The sequence below is a fragment of the Pseudophryne corroboree genome, chromosome 2, assembly GCF_028390025.1.
Source record: "Pseudophryne corroboree isolate aPseCor3 chromosome 2, aPseCor3.hap2, whole genome shotgun sequence".
NCBI lineage: Eukaryota > Metazoa > Chordata > Amphibia > Anura > Myobatrachidae > Pseudophryne > Pseudophryne corroboree.
Window position 1 is genome coordinate 1012777369 of NC_086445.1, and position 17204 is coordinate 1012794572.

General features: G+C 41.7%; 1 protein-coding gene across 4 annotated transcripts in view; it reads right to left on the reverse strand.

Annotated features, from left to right (window-relative positions):
• Positions 1 to 7179: 7179 nt before the first annotated feature.
• Positions 7180 to 17204, reverse strand: part of LOC135050269 (uncharacterized) — a 40582-nt gene continuing 30557 nt past the window's right edge. For 2 of the 4 annotated variants that reach the window (XM_063956606.1, XM_063956608.1), the window contains exons 1-7: positions 10595 to 11149; positions 9747 to 9831; positions 9434 to 9538; positions 9054 to 9220; positions 8806 to 8949; positions 8558 to 8701; positions 7180 to 8453 (exon numbers count right to left, since the gene is read on the reverse strand). In XM_063956606.1, the coding sequence (XP_063812676.1) occupies positions 7516 to 8453; positions 8558 to 8701; positions 8806 to 8920 (1197 nt within the window). In that variant the 5' untranslated portion in view covers positions 8921 to 8949; positions 9054 to 9220; positions 9434 to 9538; positions 9747 to 9831; positions 10595 to 11149 and the 3' untranslated portion in view covers positions 7180 to 7515. Of the gene's footprint in view, positions 8454 to 8557; positions 8702 to 8805; positions 8950 to 9053; positions 9221 to 9433; positions 9539 to 9746; positions 9832 to 10594; positions 11150 to 17204 lie in introns of those variants that run through there. The other 2 variants (XM_063956607.1, XM_063956609.1) reach the window with 1 other exon arrangement.

The window sequence follows — 17204 nt, forward strand, 5'->3', positions numbered from 1 at the left end:
ATTTGGAGGCCCTTGCACAAACTGGCTTTATTCTACCTAAGTTGCCCTCCCACAAGTGTGTACTCCGAAAGAGTGTTTAGTGCCGCCGCTCACCTTGTCAGCAATCGGCGTACGAGGTTACATCCAGAAAATGTGGAGAAGATGATGTTCATTAAAATGAATTATAATCAATTCCTCCGCGGAGACATTGACCAGCAGCAATTGCCTCCACAAAGTACACAGGGAGCTGAGATGGTGGATTCCAGTGGGGACGAATTGATAATCTGTGAGGAGGGGGATGTACACGGTGATATATCGGAGGGTGAAGATGAGGTGGACATCTTGCCTCTGTAGAGCCAGTTTGTGCAAGGAGAGATTAATTGCTTCTTTTTTGGGGGGGGTCCAAACCAACCCGTCATATCAGTCACAGTCGTGTGGCAGACCCTGTCACTGAAATGATGGGTTGGTTAAAGTGTGCATGTCCTGTTTTGTTTATACAACATAAGGGTGGGTGGGAGGGCCCAAGGATAATTCCATCTTGCACCTCTTTTTTCTTTTCTTTTTCTTTGCATCATGTGCTGATTGGGGAGGGTTTTTTGGAAGGGACATCCTGCGTGACACTGCAGTGCCACTCCTAGATGGGCCCGGTGTTTGTGTCGGCCACTAGGGTCGCTAATCTTACTCACACAGCTACCTCATTGCGCCTCTTTTTTTCTTTGCGTCATGTGCTGTTTGGGGAGGGTTTTTTGGAAGGGACATCCTGCGTGACACTGCAGTGCCACTCCTAGATGTGCCCGGTGTTTGTGTCGGCCACTAGGGTCGCTAATCTTACTCACACAGCTACCTCATTGCGCCTCTTTTTTTCTTTGCGTCATGTGCTGTTTGGGGAGGGTTTTTTGGAAGGGACATCCTGCGTGACACTGCAGTGCCACTCCTAGATGGGCCCGGTGTTTGTGTCGGCCACTAGGGTCGCTAATCTTACTCACACAGTCAGCTACCTCATTGCGCCTCTTTTTTTCTTTGCGTCATGTGCTGTTTGGGGAGGGTTTTTTGGAAGGGCCATCCTGCGTGACACTGCAGTGCCACTCCTAGATGGGCCCGGTGTTTGTGTCGGCCACTAGGGTCGCTAATCTTACTCACACAGTCAGCTACCTCATTGCGCCTCTTTTTTTCTTTGCGTCATGTGCTGTTTGGGGAGGGTTTTTTGGAAGGGCCATCCTGCGTGACACTGCAGTGCCACTCCTAGATGGGCCCGGTGTTTGTGTCGGCCACTAGGGTCGCTAATCTTACTCACACAGCTACCTCATTGCGCCTCTTTTTTTCTTTGCGTCATGTGCTGTTTGGGGAGGGTTTTTTGGAAGGGACATCCTGCGTGACACTGCAGTGCCACTCCTAGATGGGCCCGGTGTTTGTGTCGGCCACTAGGGTCGCTTATCTTACTCACACAGCGACCTCGGTGCAAATTTTAGGACTAAAAATAATATTGTGAGGTGTGAGGTATTCAGAATAGACTGAAAATGAGTGTAAATTATGGTTTTTGAGGTTAATAATACTTTGGGATCAAAATGACCCCCAAATTCTATGATTTAAGCTGTTTTTTAGTGTTTTTGGAAAAAAACACCCGAATCCAAAACACACCCGAATCCGACAAAAATAATTCGGTGAGGTTTTGCCAAAACGCGTTCGAACCCAAAACACGGCCGCGGAACCGAACCCAAAACCAAAACACAAAACCCGAAAAATTTCAGGCGCTCATCTCTAGTTGGAACCAGGCACAGTGACGCCTTTGTACAGAAACTCCCCTTTACTGTTCCAGTCTGTGATGTGTTTAGAGCGTGTCATTTTACTCAATAGTATTTCACAGTTTTTCTTATACCGGTCATTAACACCGCTCAAAAGCTCATGATAAACAGCATCGGGTGCAATAGGTTGTGTCGTATTATTTGATTCATCGACAGATTTTGCAACGGGTGATAAAAGAGCTAAAGTTGACATTTCACTATCAGCCTGTTTACTCAACACCAGGTATCTCTGCAACAACATTGTATATCGCTTTGCTTTTTCATATTCTGATAAATCATTATTCTGTAGTATTTTCACGATCTCTACATCTAGACCATGCATTGCTGTTTTACGTATGTCGTCGCTGTTCGGTTTATTATGTAAACGGTCTATCTGATTCTGAGGCACCAGATACATTTTCTCAGCGTACTCCATCAGCGATTAGACAATAGTCCTGTAATTAGCAGTATAGCAAAACCAAGCAGCGAACTGATAAAACCACCCGACTGTTTAACCAACCTCTTCTTTTTTCCAATGGCACATTTCTTATTACAAAGTGATTTTATAAGCGCTCGCTTCTTTTTAAGGTAGTTCAACTGTCGTTGAGACAGCGGTATTTTACCTTTAAGCATGTTGAGCGCTATCTCACAAATAGCCGTGACTAAATCGTTTGAAGCGTTGGATAAAATAGCATTTCTTTGGATTGGTGTTGCTTTAATTAACGTTTTTAAAAGCACCCAATTACGTCTTATCCGCCCCGACATGTTCACCGTTGTTAGAATGACAACAAATGACTAAAGGTGGTACGGTTATAGCTTTATAGAACCACGCTTCTTAATGACAAAAGCAACAGGCGTGTCTGGTGGGAATAAGCCGCTTCGTAAACGATAATCGTCAAGAGCGTTGTTTCTTAAATCAACCAGTAAATACCCATAAGGGGCTGCCGTCGCGGATTCATAGGATTCGAGAAAAAAACGATGTTTCGATGGGTACATTTGTCTAGCCAGAATGCCCACCTGCATTTTATCCCTGGGGTTTTTGAACAGGACCATATATTTTGTGTTTAAATGTATAGTTCTGCTCTTTTTACCTTGACAAAATATGTTTTTGACAAGGTACAGGATACTGAGATTACGATGGTGAACATACTTTGTGAAAGCTTTCTCAACCTCAGAATTATTACTTGCCGCGTCCATCAAATCATCAATCACTGTTAAATTAATCTTATCAGGGGGAAAAAGTTGATCATCGCTAAAAGCCCTCTATAAAACGCGTACCGGGGTAATCACACAGAAGTTGGTCGTATATAGGTTGCCAACAGGTGTAAAACCAAACAACATTATCAGGTACATGAGTCATATGTGTTGCAGCGAGTTGCAACAGCGTTTTCACAAAATAACTTTTACCCGAATTGGACGGACCCGCTAAAATACATGAGAAAGGGTGCTGAAATCTGGTGTCCATCTTAATAGCCGAACGGCAGTGTTGTGAAGTTGTCCGTAAGAGACCGTTTAGTATAAACACACCTTTGCGTCTTCTGCAAAGTACGCGTCTCTATCTGCCAGCACTTTTTCACACGTACTATACCGGGTTGACGGATCACAACCTTTTTCTGGTCATCGCCTTCGGGGTTTAAAGGATGATCTAAGACCAGTTCTTTCAGGCTGTCAAAGTTAACGTGCTGCGCATTATCAACATTGAGCGTTATACCTTTAACTTTTAAACAGGTCTTTTCGTTGTTTAGTCGATAGCCGTATGACTTGGGACCGGCTGAGACAAATTCTGTTATATGGGTGCCTGTGGAAAGTTCGCTGGTCAACTCGCCTAAATAATCACCCAATGGCGGGCTCCAGTCACCGGGTCTACTGACAAAAATAACAGAATCTGTGTCGTGATAAAGACATCTATCTTGTAATCTATACAGTAGTTTGTACAGTTCAACACGGGCATAAGCCGTTGTGAAGATGGCTATAGTTACATTTGAAATTGCGCCCCTGGTGTAATGATCTTTGGCATACTTCCAATTTACCATAACTGTATCATCGTCAACAAAATCCAAAGCGGACACGTCATAGTACGGTAAGAACGCGTATTCAAAAAGTTTGTCGGGATCTGTCACTAGACACGTATTGGGCATGTTGCTACGTTGACCAAATTTACCCCATAAGGAATTTAAAAACAATTTTGAAATTTGTCTTTTAGCGGGGTTGATTTCTATGTGATCGGGTCGTAAAGACACACCTTCATTTTTTTGATAGGCGTCTATATACTCTTGGCGTTTCTCGGCATCTGTACACCATTCGGGATAACCAGAGGCCTCTTGTTTATCCCTGAGGTGCGTTTTAATGTAGCCTGAAAACAATTTGTCAGAGTTCTCATCAAAATGCCACACCTCATAGATTTTACACACCATGTACCCCATTTCTACAGCCAAGTTTAGTTCCACGGTACACCATGTACCGATGAGTGCACGTTTTTCTGAATCATGAATGCACGTCTCAGTCTGTCCAGACTCAGCGCATGTGCGACATAATGGAAACATTAACTTGCCGCCCATTTTACCCGGCAGAACCGGAAAGAATAGGCCACGAGGCGAGTAAACTTTAACCCTGGCAAAACCGAAATACTTTGTGACATCACCAAAGTCCTTATAAATAATGCGTGGGTGCTGTATAGGATACGTTTTGGTTTTGTTAACATATGGGTACAGACTGGTGAAATCAAAATAGTGAATTTTTTCATCACAGCCTGTTTTGTGATACAGCTTTATGGCGTTTGTGCGCCCGCCATAAAGAGCATCACGTGGCTCCAAGGGTTCGGGTAATTCTTTACCCTTCAGAAAAGCCTGTAGATCCGCATCAGAATCTAGCATAGACTTCCATTCACAACCCCAGATTTCACGTATCTGAAATCCACAACGTTTAAGGCAGTGCAACTTTACCTGCGTCTTGTGGTGTAATTGACCGTAGGTCGTTTTAGTCAGTTTGTTTTTATCATCGGCGTTGTAACAAGCACCACAGCCGTGATAAAAACAACCTTGGAATTCAAATGCAGTGGGTGTTCCGTTAATCACGGCGTAACCATCCAGGCTGTATTTACCAACTTTCTTCTCACCCCCTTGTAAAGCGTGTCTTATACTCACACCTTCTTTGTGTTCTATGTACATTAACCACTGTATGGCTGGCGTTGAGTAACACTTCTGAGTCTTGTGATAGTTATCACCCGGTACAAGGGCCAGTGTCTTTTCCTGTAAAAATTTACAACGGTACATGGCCATGCATACGGAAGCCAACGTGACTAATTGAAAAGCTTCGATGTGACGTTTAACCACAACCTTTTTTTTTTTTTTTCTTTGTTATTAGAAATTCCTGTTCTGTCATGGCTATAACAGCCGATCTGAAAGCATCACAAGCTTTTTTTAATATTTTCACATCTTCTTTACAATATCGTACGAGCTCTTTTTGAAAGTTAAACGGTTTGTGTACATGCTGTTTATACCAGGCTGTAAACTCAGATAATTCATCAGGCATCATGTATTGTGGACCAAAATACTCTATTGATGGCATAGCGCCTATGTAATTTTGGTTATCAGCTGTGTTAAAAAAATGTGGGAAATAACCTTTGGTACCGTCAAACCCCATCGCCTTTGGTAACATGCTAAGCCGCATGGGTAAAAAATTTAAAGAGTCGATAAATCTTATCTTCAAATCTTTTACCGTGATGCACATTATGTTGCCGCCTCTAGATAATAATTCCATCTTTAATTTCTCCTTAATCAGCTGGCACAGCACAAAATACGCATCATAGCGACCTGCATTATGGGCTATGAATGTGTAATGCTCAAATTTTGGTTTCATGAACGTCTTTACAAAGTCTTCGATACACGCAACACCCTTAAACTCCCAGTCTTTCTCCCCCATTAATGTTAAAGCGTAACAGTAGTTTGGTATGTGCACACCCGTCTCCTGCATACACTCAAAATCATAAAAGATGTATTTCTTTGTGGGCTCTTCCGGCTTGATGGTTTGTATATAGCACAAATGGTTCGAAAACCCATCAACGAACACCTTACAAATGGGACACTTTAGGCCTCGGTAGTTATGATCTGTTCGCCTGTAGAGACAACACTTGTCACAATATACATGTTCAAGACAGGATATTTTGTGATCAAGAGCTAAAGCTTTGTGTAGCTCTAAACACTTGTTTGATCGACAAAATACCCTACACACCGAACACCTTAAAGCCGTCACACCATCGTCAATACAATCCGGCCTGTGACAAGCCTTACAAAAGAAAAGACAATCGTGATTATTTCTATGATGGTAAGCGCTATGACAACGGATGCAATAATATCGGGCTCCAAGAAACGCTTTGATATCGAGTATCCCATAAAAGTGACAATCGTGATATAGCACAAACAGCGTGTCTTTGTAATGGCTGTTCGTACAGTAGTATTTCCAATCCCCTTGATTGTAATAGAGGAGATTGATCGAAACATTTAAATAATTTTCAAAAATTGCAACATCGCTAAAGCTGACCGCTTTATCAAGCGGCAGATTCAAAGCTTTATGTAGTTGGATCGCTCTCTCCTGTATTACATGATCATTGGCATTGTTACCTTTATCCAGAAGTTTACAGACGCTAGCGGCCAAACACAGGTTATTACCGATGCGTCTGAAGTCATAGAGATATCTCTTTCTTTTATTTATTATTAAACTTTGGGGCAAGCGGTGTAAACTTCTACCAGTCAAACCACGTCCTGATCTGTTACTAAAAATACTGATCACAAATCTTAAGCCTGTGGATAATAAGAATTCAGCGTTACTTTGAAGCGTGTTTGTAATCTGGTACAAAAAACTGGCAGCGTCTAATGTTTCTTGCGGCTTACGATGCGAATAGATGGCGTTGTGTAACCCACCCCCCTCCAATCTAAGCTGAACGCGGTCGGCAGGATCCACGCCCGCAAGGACACCATCGAGCATGGCCTGTATAGCAGTATGAATGGTTCGAACCCCCTCTACAAATGATGTAACCCTGTCCAAATTAACAAACCGATAGTGATTGTGGTACTCAACGGCTCTGAAATGCGGTCATTGTCGTTCATAACTGTTAATTGCTTTTAAGTATACATGATGACGACCTTCGTCATTACCGGGTGACTCAACACAGCTTGCATCATCATATATGGGGCTTGCAATGCGCTCAATATTGTCAGTCTGTGATTCGTCAATCGGTAATGCTTGGGGTGGCGATTGATCTAAATCTACATACATCGCACTCTGCTTCCCGCCTACCACATGTTCCCTGTGCCGCTTGCGCTTTCTCAATCTGGTTAATGTTGTCACAGCCTGTTTCACCTTTGCACGTCGGAATAACTGTGAGTTCTTGTATGTTAAACAAGGTTTAATTCGTGGTTTTTTTTTTACAGGCATTTAAATTTAAAACACGTTTCAAACCATTGCCTAACATGCCTAGTCACGGCTCAGTTTCATTTATTTCTGCAAAATGATGTATGTTGGCTTTAATAAATTCAGTTGTCTTAACTGACCGATCTATGTATTTTGACATGACATTCATATACGTCTCAACAACTTCTTTAACAATGTCTTGTTTACATTTACTACCATGGCTCACACCTTTAATGTGTTTTAACAAATATCTGGCTTTTACACCCATGTTCTCAACATCTTCCCGTATCTTACCCAACAACGCGTAAAATTGTATTTCGGCGTCTTGGCCTAATTGTTCTGTATTCTAACATTCATCAACTATGTCGGGCGCTATCCCTCGCGCCGGTGCACAAGCATCAGCCGATGCGTGTACCATGGCTGTCGTTGTAAAAATATTGGGCATTGATGTTACACAATCAACCGTTATAGTATTACCAGGAATTCCTGCAACGGCTGATAATACTTCATCAGAACTATTCTGTGGATCTTGTGTCGTTGACTCTACACAGTTTGTAATAAGCTCTTGCCCATTTATGTCATCAATATCTGATATTACAGGATTACCAGCTATGTGTCTTGTTTCTGTTTCAGAGCAATCCTGTGTATTGGGAATAGTGATGACATCGGATTGCGACAATTGCTTAACATTACTTCTTGAGTCAATATTTGATAACAAACCAATGCCTGCTATGTGCCTTGTTTCTGTTTCAGAACAAACCTGTGTATCTGGAATTGTGATTACAGCTGATTGCAGCAATTGCTTAACATTACTTCTTGAGAGTCGCGATGCCCTCTTAACCTTTACAGTCTTTGTATTACCAGCGACATCCCGGTCTGCAGTGTTAAACGCTGTGTGTTTTGATGTTACAGCAACATCGTTACTTACGCCTGATACAGTTTGTAACGCGATCCTTCTCCGTTGCGGCTTATCATTTTCGGAATATGACAATTTTCTTTTAAGATCTGTAAATGCTGAATTATGACTTCTCTCATTCGTTCTTGGTCGAGCCGGCCTTCGTTTGTTCGGGTTGATACAACCGTTATGCACCACCATAACCGATGACCTAGCAACATCCTTTAGGCTGTTATGTACAATCGACGGCGTTACGAATTGATGGTTCTCCGTTTCAGCGGCGGTTGTGTGTTTTGATATTTTCCCGCTTGTACTAGGCCTGTGTATTTGCGCGACTGTATCATGGCCTGTTGGTATCGTAGGATCATATCGCCTTGCTACAGCGTCATCTGTAATACATATATTATAAAATAAATATAAACGCCGATGCACGTAAATCAGCATTTAAATCACAGCATAACAATATACCATATAACAGTGTTTGATTACACACCTGCTGCTGCGAATTGATGGTTCTCCGTTTCAGCGGCGGTTGTGCGTTTTGATATTTTCCCGCTTGTACTAGGCCTGTGTATTTGCGCGACTGTATCACGGCCTGTTGGTATCGTAGGATCATATCGCCTTGCTACAGCGTCATCTGTAATACATATATTATAAAATAAATATAAACGCCGATGCACGTAAATCAGCATTTAAATCACAGCATAACAATATACCATATAACAGTGTTTCATTACACACCTGCTGCTGCGAATTGATGGTTCTCCGTTTCAGCGGAGGTTGTGCGTTTTGATGTTTTCCCGTTTGTACTAGGCCTGTGTATTTGCGCGACTGTATCACGGCCTGTTGGTATCATAGGATCATATCGCCTTGCTACAGCATCATCTGTAATACATATATTATAAAATAAATATAAACGCCGATGCACGTAAATCAGCATTTAAATCACAGCATAACAATATACCATATAACAGTGCTTGATTACACACCTGCTTTATATTCAAATGTTTTAGCCCGACCCCCTGTCGCGTGGGGAAAAACGGTCGCTCATCAACAACATTGCTGGTCTGTATAGCGGCATTGTGACAATATTCAGGTTTGTTCAATATGTCCCGTAGAATACCGTCAGCCGTCGCATCATCCATTTTTGTGGAATCTTTAGCCGGTGAAAAAATGAAAAAATAAATATTACATACGGTATAAAATTAGAATAACATGAAAAAGAGATGTATTATTGAGAATATAAAGTGTGTACAGTTGACAACAAATCAGCACAACTGTACAAGGTTTATTTTTAATTCTTTAGCCGTGGAAAAATAAATAAATAAAAATAATAATAAAAAATAAATAAAAATATCATGTTACTCACAGGCTGGAGCCAATTCCAAAATATTAGTAAAATCGGGTATAATGCTGAAATCTAAACCAAATGGGCTATCTTCAACTGAATCAAAATTCTCTGTATTTGTGATTACTGTCATTAAATTGGGAGAAATAAAAATGAGAAAATAATAATTATTTAATTGCTTATCAATGTATCCAGACTGTTGTACGTTCATACTATTTAAACTTTTAAAAATAAGTAAAAATGAACAAATTGTAGACCTTGACTATAATTTCATACTATTTAAACTTTAAATATAAATAAAAACGTGTCAATGGTATTTAGAGACATAGCTTACCATGGGTCGTTTGATAACTTGGCAAATCATCATCGGATGTACACATGACATCATATTTGTTATTGATGTTCTGCATTGTCTGTCTCTGAACCAATAATGAAAATGAGATACGATTAATATCTGTCAAACGATTTACATGAAATACAGTGTCGGTGCATTCCCAAAATGAACCACTAGATGGCACTATTGCCACATATTTAAATAACCTTCAGGCAGTCACATTAATTAAAAACCAAAAGAAATGCCTGGTGCTCGTATGATCAACTATCCTGCGCGATTGCCTGGTGTTCGTATGATCAACTATCCTGCGCGTTTTATCATACACAAAATTAATTAATTTAATCAATACTAAGCGGCTCCCAATGGTACTTACTAACAATACTAAGCGGCTCACAATGGTACTTACTAAATACCAATTGTAGATTAAAGTGCAAAAATGGAATATGAAATGTTAGGAAGCGCTTCCTAACATTTTATACAACTTGTTTGCACTTTACTCACATTAATTCACAGCTATATTTATAAAATAAAAAATATGCAATTTGTATAAACATGAGATTAGTCAAACGATTTACATGAAATACAGTGTCGGTGCATTCCCAAAATGATTACCACATATTTAAACAGCCTTCAGTGAGTGACAATTATACTTATTTCACAGCCATATTTGTAAAATAAAAAAATATAACATGCTAGATCCATAATGATAATAATAATAATAATAATAAATAATAATAATAATAATAATAACAACACTCATATTTGTAAAATAAAAAATATAACATGCTAGATCCATAATGATAATAATAATAATAAATAATAATAATAATAATAATAACAACACTTACCATAATGTCTTCACGTGTGTATAGCGATGCAAGTTCGTTTGAAATTCCTTCTCAGTGCTCTGTCCCACTTTAGTGCTGTGTCCTATTCTTATAGCCATGGCTGTGAGCCATATGGCCCCCACCAACCTGTGGTATGCCGTCCCACATTTCCAAGATGCTGGGGTGGGGTTTTTAAACATATAAACTTTGGTTTATACATTAGTAAATGTAATCATTCTTTTCAGTTACAATAAAGATATAATCTGTTAGCGGTACCTTACACGTCATACTCAGCGCTTCAAAAACATACCAAATACATATATATATATATATATATATATACAGAAAAAACAATTCCTGAGTGCTCTAAAGTTCTTGTATAGATTGAACGGAAGCCCTTCCAAATGGGTATATCTTGTACTGTAGAAGATGAGGTTTTCTGGATTCCTACAGCGGATAACCAATCACCAAAAAAAAAGTCACCCAAACAAACAATTAGAATAAAATTATTTAATAACAAAAATAATTCATAAAAAGACCATAAAATTATTTAATAACAAAATTAATTCATAAAAAGCATTATACAGACGTTCTTATGAACTAATGTACATGAAAACAAATTATTTTATGATACCATAAATATCCACTGGCTTACTGATTTGTAGCTAAAATTACTTTCAGGCTGCGTGTATAAGGTGTACATGTAACATAAATGCATTCTGTGCTTAGATTTAGGACTCATCACCCCCTCATTATTATATCTAAGTTTCTGGATTCCTACAGCGGTTAACCAATCACCAAAAAAGTCACCCAAACAAACAATTAGAATAAAATTATTTAATAACAAAATGAATTCATAAAAAGCCCATAAAATTATTTAATAACAAAATGAATTCATAAAAAGCATTATACAGAAGTTCTTATGAACTAATGTACATGAAAACAAATTATTTTATGATTCCATAAATATCCACTGGATTACTGATTTGTAGCTAAAATTATTTTCAGGCAAATTATTTTATGATTCCATAAACATTACTGGATTACTGATTTGTAGCTAAAATTACTTTCAGGCTGCGTGTATAAGGTGTACATGTAACATAAATGCATTCTGTGCTTAGATTTAGGACTCATCACCATGATATCTCATTATGATATCTAATTAATCCAAAATACGGAAAAATCCGATATCCAAAATACCGCTGGTCCCAAACATTTTGGATAAGGGATATATATATATATATATATTTATTTAAAAGCACTGTCATTTGAGTCAGCACATAACCCTGTAGGTGGCGCTAATGTTCTTCTACAGAGATAACAAGCTGGTTTAATAAACAGGTGTCATCATTACAAGCTTTGTATTCTGTAGTACTAAGACTTTTGAATTTGTTTTGTCATGGTAGTCCGTAGATCTGTAGATTTTTAAATTGTGCTGTCATCATTTATCACACATGGCCATTAAAATCAATATGTTTTTAAATTAGTGCCATGTGTGATGCTTCCGTACAGCTAAGAAAATGGACATGGTCAGATTGTAGTCCGTAGATCTGTGGATTTTTAAAATGCGCTGTCATCATTTATCACGACTGGTCATTAAAATCAATGTTTTTAAATTAGTGCCATGTGTGATGCAGCCGTACATCTAAGAAAATGGACATGGTCATTAGTCATTGTGCTTTTTTAAAGCTGTACTGTGTGTACCAAGCGTGACGTTTAAATTGTTGGAATGTGTGAACTATAACATGTGAACTATAACAAAGTAATGTTTGAAACTGTTTTTCATCACAAGCTGGTTTGTGATACAGATTTATTGCGCATTCTGCGACTGTTGTTACGTTACACTCTGCGACTGGTGTTACGTGACACTCTGCGACTGGTGTTACGCGACAATTTACGGTTTAATATCGAACACTATAAATTTATATAAAATTTTATATAAAATTTTATATTAAAGCGATATAAAACACTATCATTTAATATTAAAGGGGTGGAGCCTAGGAGCAACGGGGTGTTACCACCTGTCAGTTTGACAGAAAGGTTGTCTTTATCTACTTAGATCAAACTCAACCAAAAGGTTTCGAATGGAACTGGTCTTTGTGTGACCTTTAAGGACAATATGGAAACCCATTGGAGTGGTTGTCATCCAGGGTTCGGATGTGTCTATTAAGGAAAGTTCGGCTCCTCTAGCTGCGAAAGCTAGTGCTAGTAGTGAAGGCAGTTTTCTTGAAAGATTGGAGATGTTGGAATCTGAAGGTATTGTGGCTAAATAATTTTAGAAAGGATTAATGTCCCAAATGGATTAGTATCGCGGACATGGTGGCCTATACAAGAAAATACCTTTGCATAATGTAAGGTACATCTTGTTTTCCGTAAGCCCTGGAATGAGAAGAGCTAGGACTGAACCATGTGAACGTATGGTGGCGAATGCTAGGCCTGACTCAAACTTAACGGCCACGTAGTCTATTGCTAAGTTAGGTTCTGAAAGAGAAGCTAAAGGAAGATTTTGAGAAGCTTGCCAAGACATAAACTCATTTATGATAGACTGGTACCTGGATTTTGTTCTGGGTCTTAGGGAAGCATTTAGCAAGGTTACTGAAGAGGCCGAGAGGTTAGTGGTGGTCAGCAACCGAGTAATGTCGCTATCCACATGCAATGTGGAAGTTCCTGAAGGAGGTCGGGAGTCCCTTGGAAACAATCCTTGGACATGCCTAGGGGAAGCTTGGGTCCCTTGCGAAGAGGGTTGATCAAGGGGAACCAAACCCGGGAAGGCCAAACAGGGTAAACCAAGATGAGCTGAGGTACTCTGTCTGTCCTGATCTTGTGATGTACCTTCAGTAGCATAGCTGGAGGAGGGAAGGCATATGGGAGAATCAGATTTGTCCACAGAAAGGACATCGCATCCAAGTGGAGAGCCACTTGAGTCCAGATTTTGGACACGAAGGTTGGGACCTGTGTGTTCGATGGAGTTGCAAACAGGTCTACCTGTGGTTGACCAAAGGTTTTCACGATACTGATGAAAACTTCCGGTTTCAGAGTCACCCGATCCAGTGTTAATTTCTTCCTGGATAAGGAGTCGGCTAACTCGTTGAGCTCTCCTGGCACGTATGTTGCAGAGAGGAGTATGGACCGTTCCACCACCCAGTTCCAGATGTCTATTGCTTCTTGGCAGAGAATCAGGAATCGAGTACCCCCCATTCTGTTGAGGTAGGACACTGCAGTCCTGTTGTCTAGACAGAGGAGAACTGAGTTGTCCCGGAAGGTCGGGGGAACTAGAGAGGAAAGTGCTATCTTCGCCGTCCTCAATTCTAAGAGATTGATGTGCGCTGTTGATTCTTGAGTGGACCATCTTCCCCTTACCGCCCGGTCTCTTGTAAATGCTCCCCAACCTGAGAGAGATGCATCTGATGTGATGACCATGTCTGGAGGAGGAGGTAGGAGAGCTGAAAGAAGAATCTGAGAGTGTCTGCAGACAAGGGGGTGTGGAGAAATCCTGGATCTAAAAACCTCATTTTCCCTATGACTCTGGCCAAGTCTCTCAGCGAGAAATGGTGTTTCAGGGTTCGAGTTACGAAGCCTTGAATGTCTCTCCACTTGTCTGGGGGAACTGCTATCGAGATAGAAGGGGTATCTATCAAGAAACCTAGAAAAACAATTGACTGGGTGGGTGTTAATATGGACTTGTCATAATTTATAGTAAACCCTAGGTTCTGGAGGAGAGAGAGAATTAGGTCTTTGTGAAGCAGAAGGGTATTCTGGTCTGAATGGACTACTAAAAATTCATCTAGGTAGATAATACAATGGATCGCTTTCTGGCGAAGGTGAGAGATCACTGCTTTCATAAGACGAGGGAATGTGTAGGGAGCATTGGAAAAGCCAAAGACCATGATGGTTCACTGATAGAGAACGTCTTTCCACAGGAACCTTAGAAGTCTTCTGTGGTTTGAGTGCATTTGAATTGTGTGAAAATCCTCCTTGAGGTCTATTTTGATACAGAAATCGTTCTTTGTTAGTAGGAAAGGTATTTCGGCTGAGCCCTCCATACGGAAAGAACGAGGTTTTATGTGTCGGTTGAGAGATTTGACGTTTAAGACTGGTCTGTATGAACCATCCTGTTTCCTGACGGGAAAAAGGTGACTGACCCAGCCTCTTGCGGAGGTGTCTGCCAACTCTTTTTTGCCTAGCTGGGCAAGGGATAGGACTCCATCTGATAACGGACTGGCGTTTTTTTGAACAAGGAAAAATTTGTCGTGGAAAATGCAAAAGGGAAGGGATAAACCCTTTTCCATGATTTTTAGCAACCACCTGTCTGTGGTAATCTGCCTCCAGGAGGTTATTGCCTGAGAAAGACAAGGGGGAGGTTGTAAAGTAAGGTGACTTACCGTATCCTCTGTCTTTCCTGGGGGCGTATGTGCCGCCAGACCCTGTGCCTCTCACGGTCCATGTTCGAGAAGGGCCACCTCTGAGAGCGCCTCTGTAGTCTCGGGTCGAGCTGCTGGCTCCCGCAGGATGACCCTCCTGATGAAAGGACCGCCTGGAAGGCTGAGGTCCTTTAAGGTCTGCAAAGTATTTGCGAGCTTTATAGTGGACCTTCACTTCATCTATGAAGTCGGGTCAGAAAAAATCAGAATCTATCTGATTGGAGACGTCTACTGGCCTGGGTGCTAGGTTAGTTAGCCCTGCATTAGCTAGCCAGTGAGTTCTGTGTGAGTTTTATATGAAATCAAATGTCTGACCAATTATTAATGTAGCCCTACTAATAGCTTTAATGAGGGCCATTTTGGAAGCTACCAGGGAATCTAGGGAGCCCCCTGAGACGCCTACTTTTTCTGCCTTGTCAAGAACAAATAATAAAGGACCGGCAGCGTCTGAAACCTTAAATTGAATTTTTCGCTGCAATTTATCCATAGCGTCATTCTGGACCTTTTCCCCCACAAGTGAAGTTAAAGCTGGATGTATGACTGGGGCAAATAGGGCCAGAATGTCTCGGATGCCAGTGTGGTTATGGAGAACCAAGTGATCTTCCGTAATGAGTGCCATTCTAAAGGCTAATTGGGTGAATTTGTATACTTGAGAGCGCTCGCTCAGAGCCCAGTGGGCTGAATATATTTTAGAAGGAGGCATTCTGCCCGCTAAGGCTACACGGGCCATCTGCAAGTCACTATATTCGCCTCTGCGAGAGGATGCGCTAGTCCTGGTTACCTCCTCTGACTCCCAATCTACTGGAGGGTAACCAGCTTCCCTAAATGCGTGGGAAAGGGGGGTTTTATGGCTATAACTTGTCCCCTTATGAGCGCAGTCCTGCACAGGTTGCTGATCAGTGACAGGGAATGTATGTTGGCTGTGGGCAGGAGAGAGGGGGCGGGGGGGGGGGGGGGGGCTGCTATGGCCCTTAGAGGTATTCCAACTACTGGCAATACCTGGGAAAGAGATGTTTTTACCTGAACAGGCATCTCTAGAAGAAACGTGGTCAGTGTGTTTCTTTTTACTTGTGCACTTTCTCACCACTCTGTGAGAATATGCAGGAGGAGGAGTCCCAGTATTCTGACTGACTTCTCCCACCTCAGAGTTGTCCCTGTTGTCATCCGACCTGACAGGGTTAATAATTCTTCTTCTTTTAAATATAATATCCTCATCTGAGGAAGTAGATGTCGGCAGCTTTGTCTAGGCTCTTCCTAGAAGGCTGCCTGCCTCTTTTGCTGCGTTGTGGAGACACTACAAGAGTGTCTGTGGCTGACACAGACACTGTGTCCTCCATTCTGCAGCACTGAGCTAAAATCTAGAGGTCTGGGGGTGGGGCCTAGCACCTTATAGGGTGCATGTGCCCAGCGTGCACCTGCCATTGTGCGCGTGCTCCCGTGATGCGTGCGATGCACACACTCGGGTCCCTGCGTGGCCGCTAGCCGCGGCTCTGTCCCCACTCTCCCCAGGCTGTGGGTAGGTAAGTGAAAGTTTATTTCACTATACCTTCCCAGCGAATCGTCGGGAGGCTGCACCTAACCCACCAGCTGTTGCTAGGTGGCAAGACTCCTGCCGAAAAAAACAATACATTCATTATTATCCCTCGCAGCGCCAGAGAGGTTCTGTTACCACACAGGCAGCATGTGTCCGTGGCTTTCTTGTTGGCTGCTTTCATATCTGTGGTAATTGTCTTGGCTGACTTCTGAGTAACAGGGCACAGTGTGAGCCAGCTGGATTACTAGCGCTGTCGTTGTCACTTTATAGAGCTGCGAGCTCAGCGCTCCTATAGACATCACAGGTCTCACAGCTCCATTCCTCATCTCTCCATTGTGGGTAAGGACACAGCACCTGCTGCATACACACGCAAGGGACTGCAGCCTGAGGGTGTCACATTGCTCCAGCAGCAGCTGACAGACTCAGACACACAGGGAGGACGTCTGCTCATCTCCCCGACCAAAGAGAAATGAACAGAGCATGTGCAATCTCCTGTCCTGCCCTCCTGCAGCAATTGGCTGCCTTTATCCACATGTCAATGGATGATTGGACAGCTGATTCTGACCGCCCCCTGCAAAGTGATTGGTACACGTACTGATATCGGTGTACTGAGGCCTGCAATCAGCCAATTATGAGGGATCCTTCTGTAACTTACCTCCCGGGGGGGGGCTGCCCT